Source organism: Eurypyga helias, unplaced genomic scaffold, assembly GCF_000690775.1.
Source record: "Eurypyga helias isolate BGI_N326 unplaced genomic scaffold, ASM69077v1 scaffold35491, whole genome shotgun sequence".
Taxonomy (NCBI): Eukaryota; Metazoa; Chordata; class Aves; order Eurypygiformes; family Eurypygidae; genus Eurypyga; species Eurypyga helias.
Genome location: NW_010230804.1, coordinates 1 through 7,113, shown reverse-complemented (window position 1 = coordinate 7,113; position 7,113 = coordinate 1). Strand labels below are relative to the sequence as shown.

General features: G+C 53.9%; 1 protein-coding gene across 1 annotated transcript in view; it reads left to right on the top strand.

The window, feature by feature from the left end:
• LOC104516522 (microtubule-associated proteins 1A/1B light chain 3C-like) overlaps positions 1–1,502 on the top strand; it is a 2,176-nt gene extending 674 nt beyond the window's left edge. The window contains exons 2-5 of the mRNA XM_010160866.1: positions 218–272; positions 349–404; positions 578–684; positions 1,337–1,502. Of these exons, the coding sequence (XP_010159168.1) occupies positions 218–272; positions 349–404; positions 578–684; positions 1,337–1,502 (384 nt within the window). The remainder of the gene's footprint in view (positions 1–217; positions 273–348; positions 405–577; positions 685–1,336) is intronic.
• The last annotated feature ends 5,611 nt before the right edge of the window (positions 1,503–7,113 follow it).

Sequence of the window (7,113 nt, the reverse complement as noted above, 5' to 3'; positions counted from 1 at the left end):
ATCCATCCATCCATCCATCCATCCATCCATCCATCCACCCATCCATCCATCCACCCATTCACCCACCCATCCCAGCAGAGCCCAGCACCTGCAGAGCATTCCAGCCCCTCCTACCCCCAGCCCAGGTGGGGCAGGAGGAACCTATATTAGGAGCTCTTCCAGCAGCAGCTGCCCATGGAAGGCTCAGCTCCTGCTGCCTCCTCTTCCTTCCTCCCAGAAGATGTATCCAGACAACAGCAGCTCTCGCCCCTTCAAGCAAAGGAAAAGCCTCGGTGCGTTACTCGGGACGAGGGGAGCAGCGACACGGTGATGGGCAGTGCTTATCACTCCTTCTTTTCTCTTCCCCAGCTACCAGGATGCATGAAGTGACCGAAATCCGGATCAAATATCCCAACAAGATCCCGGTAAGGGCTACACCCCGCTCTCTTGGTGGCCAGCCGAAAGGCAAGCCGTGGGAGTCTTTGCTAAGGACGTGGCTTGACTCTGAAGGTGGTGGCTCTGCTTCTCTGGGTACCCCTGCAAGAGTGGTCCCAGAGTGGTCCCTGCCTCCCCCTCCAGCACCTTCTTCCCGCTGCAGGTGGTTGTGGAACGCTACCAGAAGGAGAAGACCTTGCCCCCCTTGAGCAGGACCAAGTTTCTGGTGTCCCATGACCTGCCCCTGTCCCAGTTTGTTGTCACCCTGCGGTAAGTGATGCTGTTGCAGCGGGGCCAAGGCTTACCTGGGGCAAGGGCGAGGGGTCTGCAGCTCAGGACCAGTGCTAAATCCCGGTCTAGATGTGGCTGGTCCTGTGGAACAGCTTGGCTTGGAAGCCACTTTGGCTACTTCAGATATTTACTCCATTTAGGCAAGTGTTTGGGCTTAGCCTAATGCAATTAGCCTTTGCAATTAGTAAAGATCCTTTGTCTGCCAGCACATGGCAGAATTCCACCACCCTCCCTGGGATAAAAGGTGGCAATTAGCTCTGTTCCCGGGGATCTGCAGCACAGGTAAATTGCTAATTGGGGGTAGGTGATTAGCAGCCCTGCAAACGAGCAGCACTGCTGCAGTTGAATTGAAACCCTGGTGCTCTGCTTGAAATCCCTCCCAAGGACCAACACCTCCTGGCAAGGGAAGGAGGGATGGACGAGCTTGTGGCTGGGGGTTGGCCCTTCCAGATGTTTTGGGGAGCAGCTGGCCCTGCCCTAGCACCCACCTTCCTGCCCGTGGGTGGCTGGTACCAAAGTGAGGTGACGCTGAAACTGGAACCACGGGGACGACCCATGCATGGGGACACCCTCAGGTTTGCCCCACTGGGCACTACTCACCCCCCTGCTGTCTCCCCCTTCCTCTCAGCAGGACACGGCTCTGCCTGGCCTCCTCCCAGACCTTCTACCTGCTGGTGAACAACAAAGGGCTGCCAAACATGGCCATCACCATGCAGGAGCTGTACCGTGACAACAAGGATGAGGATGGCTTCCTCTACCTGACCTATGCTTCCCAGGAGATGTTCGGCTCTACCTGACCTACGCCGCCCGGATATTGGGCAGCTCTTCCTCCAGCGGCATGAAACCACCTTCCATCACCGTGTCCTCGTGGCTGCTCATCTCAGGACTCTAAAACTGGTGAGATCGGGGATGTTTCTCTCCAAGCTTGGCTTGAAATTTGTGGGGAGCCCTGATTTGGGGCTGGAGCAAGCCTTACCTCTTCTCTGGCTGCAGTTTGACAGGCTCAGCTTTGTAACGGTCTCAAACTCCGCTCGATGCCTCCTTAATCCTGTGGCTTTAGACACAAATTCTTCTCCTGACACAGCAGACGATGGTGCTGGTTTACTCTGCTCCACGGGAAGGTTGTTATTCCAACAGGCCCTTCTAAAGGGCTTTACAGCCTGTCATCCCTGCTCCGAAACAGGCTCCTCTGAAACGCCTCCCTTAACAGGATCGGGTATGGGGAGTACTGGGGTTTGTGCAGGTTTTTGTTAAGCTGCGTGCCCGTTCCAGCTGCTGCCAGAGCATCCCTGCTCTTGAGAGGCGGAATAAAGAAAATCCGGCCTCTGGTCATCTAAATGCAGCTCGTCCCTTGGAGGTGAAGCCAGGCTTAACCTTGAGGCTTTTTTCCCCGGTTTGCTGAGCTGGGGGAGTGAGTGGCAAAAGGATTTTACTCCCCCCATTGCAAAACAACCTGGAAGAGACCCTCCTGCAGCAGAGCAGCTCCCCTCTGCAGAACTGGGGGGGGTTTGAACCCCCTCACCACCTCCAACCGTCCCCCACAAGGACGGGGTACGTAGCTCAGAGCCGCAGCGAAGACGAGCTGAGCTCAAATCGTAGCGTTGGTGCTGTGAGTCAGACAGAAACGCTTCCTGCCACCGATACTGCAAAATGCCTCTTAAATATTTAAGGCTTCCCTCGCCACAAAATGCCTCGTCACGCCGGGTGAATATTTCATGCACGTTTCGTGTTAAAATGTTAATAAATAAATTCTAAAATTAGCTGCCACAACAGCAGGAGCTGGCTGCCTGATGGGCTGGGGGGGAGTCAAGTCCCCCTCTTATCCAGGGATATGGGGATTGGGAGCTGGGGTCTGCACTGTTGCCCCCCTGGCTGGGTGCAGCCCCCAAATCCTGCAGCAGCAGGGTCCTTCCTGAGGCTTTGGGCTGGGGCACTGGGGGATATTTTCATGGGGGATGACACCCCCATGCTGGTTGGTTGCTTATGGGGTGAGCCCTAGTGATGGGGGTCCCTGGTTTGGCACCTCGGGGTGCAGCTGATGATCTGCTCCTGGTGATGGATGTGGCTCTGGGGCTGCTGGCAGGGAAAACCAGAGAGCGCTGCTCCATCCCAGGGCCAGGATGGAGCATGGGAGCCCCTGGAAAGGCTACAAAACCATCATGGAGCTGCAACCCTTAAAGCACAGAGCAGAGTAGGGCTGGGGCACAGGGATGGGGGCAGAGAGGACCCACAGACCTAATTTCCCGAAGGAAAGCAGCTCAACCCCCCCATAACTGATGGCATTGCTGAGCTCTGGGCCCTGTTAGCTCAAGTGCATGGGATTTCTGCCCATGGGGGGAGAGGGCTGCCCCATCCCCTTCCCCCATGCTCCATCACCCACAGCCTTTTTCCCATCTGTTATCCCAACCACAACCTTGGCAACTGCGGGAGCTTCCCAGGCAGCTGTTCGGAGCTCACTCCCTGCACAGACACCTTCCTGCTCAGGGGTTTTTTTCCTTTTCTACAAACGTATATTTAACTTGTCAGCCTGCAGCTGATCTGCTTATTCCCAAACCCATCCCTCTCGCTGCCGGAGCAGGGAAGGGGCTGGCATGTTTGCACATACAGCCTCCACGCTCGTCTGAACTCCAGTAATTAAACCTGTGAGCAATTTGGGGCAAGGACTCCCTGTTTTGCCTGCCTATGTCATTGATTAGGGTCACTGGGATCTGTAGGGCTGGCTCTGAGCAGCCTGGATGCTCGTATTCCCCTTCCATGAGGAATTAACTTTATGCCTGTGCACGGGTTATTTTTTCCATGAGCCTCCCTCTGCTCAAAAAACCTGCCTGGAAGCTCCCAGGCTACAAGGAAAGGAGAAGCAACACCCATTGTAGGGAGGGGGTTGGGGGAGTCCTCCCTCAATCCATCCTCTCCTGTCCCAGGCTGCTGTCAGAGCAGGATGGATGGGGCTGGCATTTCTTAGATGAAAACGTATTTTTCACCGGTACCGGAGAATTGCTTCCCAGAAAGCTCCTGCAGTCAAAAGGAGGGGTCGAAAGCGAGGAGAGCCCGATTCGGCTTGCAGCCATGCTCGGAGCATCACCTCCGTGTGTACCCGGAGAAGGATGGGGTGGCTTGCCCTGCCAGTGAAAACAAAAAGGACTCAATTACGGGTTGAATTAATGCTGAAAGCGGTAAAATGTGGCACCTGATGGGTTCAGAGCAGGTTCAGCTCCTTAATTAGCTGGCAGTGAGGAATGAGAAGCAGAGGGGGGAGTTAAAGAAGGAGGGGTACAGCCCAGGAAAGCCTTAATCTGGTGGGAAAGAGGTTTTCCCCACACCCCCATCTGCTTTCCTGTCCTTTTTCCATTTTCCCTCATCACTAGGAAGGAAGAGAAGCCCCAAAAGCTGCTTCCTCGCGGATGTCAGGGCTTATTCCATGAAGGTGAATCCTAGGGGGAAGGCTGCAATCCAGTGGGAAGCTGAAGGGTTTCCCATCGCCTGGGCTAGTCCAGCAGGAGCCAGGACCCCGTATGGGTACCAGCAAAGCCTGGAGAAACCCCAACTGCTTTCCGGTTGCTGAATCATGGGAAGACGTGCAGCCTTCGGCAAAGCCGGACAAAAGCGAAACCACCCAAGAGTCCTGGAGGGATGAGGTGAGCCTTGGGAATACCCAACTTGGCTTTTTACCCCTGCAGAGGCAGATGGAGGAAGGTGGCCTTCAGAGTCCTTCTCCCCTAGGCAGGTTTTCCCAGGAAAAATGTATTTTTAGGGACAGTGAGAGCCTGCCCCATGGCTTGGGGGTCTGGGGATGTTGGCTGGAGTCTTTGCTGCTGCATCCCGAGCCGAGACGGGTGTGTGAGGGTGGGATTCCTGCCCAAGTGACACGAGGATCATGCCCAGACTCGAAATTACCGCACGATGACACGTCACAGAACCACACGCAGACCGGGATCGTCTCTTCCCCCATCCAGACGTGGGAAGGATGGTCTTCCCATGTTTCATTTCTGCTGGTAAATCAGTTTTAAACAATAACAAAAAAATGCCAACCAGCATTTTAGGGGATGCCGATGGACTTTTTGCTGCTTCATTTATTCCGCTAAATGTCATTTGTAAGAGCAAGCCGCCCGTCCTAGTACAAATATAATTACATATTTATTGCCAATATAATTCTGAGTTAATTATACGGCAACTAATTTTCTCAGCAGGAGTTTGCAATATTTGGGTGTAAAAGAGATGGCTGTAATCCTGAGCACTTTTCTCCCCCGTTTCTTTCACACACCACGCGATGATGCTCCGTTCCTCTCCAGAGGCACCAATGGGATCAGGCAGTGGACACTGAAGTCATCTTGGAATCACAGAACGGTTTGGGTTGGGAAGGACTTTAAAGATCATCCAGTCCCATTTCACTTTCCACTAGATGAGGTTGGTCCAGGCCTCATCCAGCCTGACCTTGGACACTCCCAGGGATGGGGCATCCACAGTTTCTCTGGGCAACCTGTCCCAGTGCTCCCACCCTCTGCGGGAAGAATTCCTTCCTGATGTCCAATCTCCATCCCCACCCTTTCGTTTAAACCCGTCACCCCTTGTCCTGTCACTCCCTGCCCTTGGGAAAAGCCCCCCCAGCTTTCTTGTAGCCCCCCCGGCCCTGGAAGGGGCTCTGAGATCTCCCCAGAGCTTCCCTTCTCCAGGCTGAACCCCCCAACTCCCCCAGCCTGTCCCCATGGCAGAGGGGCTCCAGCCCTCGGAGGATCTCCCGGGCCTCCTCTGGACTCGCTCCAACGGGTCGATAAGTTGTCTTTCCCAGCACTGAGATTTCCTTGGACAGGAGTTCACCTCATTAAGATTCCCTCCACAGCCATTCCCTGCGTTCATTAGTGGGTAAATATCCATTGTTGGGCTCTTTATCAGTTGGAAAAATTGCCGTGCCTTTGTTTTGTAAATTGTTCTTTCATCTCTGAAGATGCTGTTTGTGTGGGGGAACGTGGCTCAACACACTGGCTCCTGATTATACTCAGCTCCTTTTGTCTGGCCCTTGAATAGCGGTTTTCCGTGAGAGCCATGATGAAGCCATCTCCAGATTGAGGTGATTAAGCCCTCACTTCCTCGGGTGGCTTTTTTGTCCCCATCCAAAACGTTGTGTCTTGTCACATGAAGTGTCCGGCATTTATTTTAGTCTGGTTTCGCTCCTGGAGGCTTCACAACCGTCACGTGGATCCTAAATGATGGAGAAAGCACCTGAAGGGTGTCCAACGTTTCCTTCCTGCCTTCAGGTCCTTTGTGAGATGCTTTTTCCCTCAAAACCATCCCAAACCATTGCAAGGATTTTTTTTTTCCTCACCTTGTTGCTTCCATTGGAATTTCAAGGGTCCCGGTTGGTGCATTAAACCAACCCAAAATGGAAAATCAGATGTTGGCTTGCTCATGTTGCTTCCCGAGGTTGCAATTCCGCCAGCTCTTGGAAGCTGACGGAGCCCAAGCCTGGTGGATGCAGGCAGTAGGACCTCACCCACAGCCTCCCCAGGCAGGAGACCCCCTCAGACTCTGCTTACCGTGCCCCCCAGCAAATAAATGTGTATTTTCCCTCTGTTTAGGGGCAGGCACTCAGCTGCTGCCCTTCCAAGGGTCTCACTTCCTGCAGAAACAGCCACCAGCCCAGCAGAGCCTTGCTCCGTGAGCCCAGCCTTGATGATATCTCCTCTCCGGAGCCATTTATTCACCTTTATTTATCCTGGGATCCCCCAAGGCTGTTTAATTTCAGAGCTAAATCCAGGCTGATCCAGCAGCAGTGATATTTCCTGCCTGCATTCCTCCTCTTCTCATTATTTTATATTAAAAGTGATTTCACTTGCAGTCACATCTCACACTATTTATAACCCACAAGAGGGAATATTTTATAGCAGAGCAGGTATTCGGAGGCTCCGACTCCAGCCGAGCTTCCTGAGCCTGTGCCAGGGGTCTGGGGGCACCGTGCCCCAGAGCATCCCCCCAGAAGAGCCCAGCCAAGCGAGCATCACCCCAGGGAAGGGACTTGCCTTCACACACGAGGGTCTCGGAGCAAGGGCACGCACTTGTGTGCACCCACATATCCCCAGGACCCCCAACCCACCCTGTAACCGTGCGCCGGCGGTGTGGAAGGAGCCAGATCTTGTTTTGGCTGCTGCTTGTTCCCCAGTGGAATGAGTAAGGAACAGCTTGGGAATGACTCACCTTCCCTAGCAGGCAATTAGCACCAGATTTGCAGCTAACGAGCTGTCCTGTCTCTCACCAGGCAGAGGTAGGATACATATTTAAAGAGATCATGGATATAAACCATTAAACCCCCTGCGACATCACCGGATAATTTTAAAAAGCAGCTTAATTATCCGGATGGACAGTGCCAGGGATGAACAGAGCTGGGGGTCCAGGGACCTGGACGGGCTGGAGAGA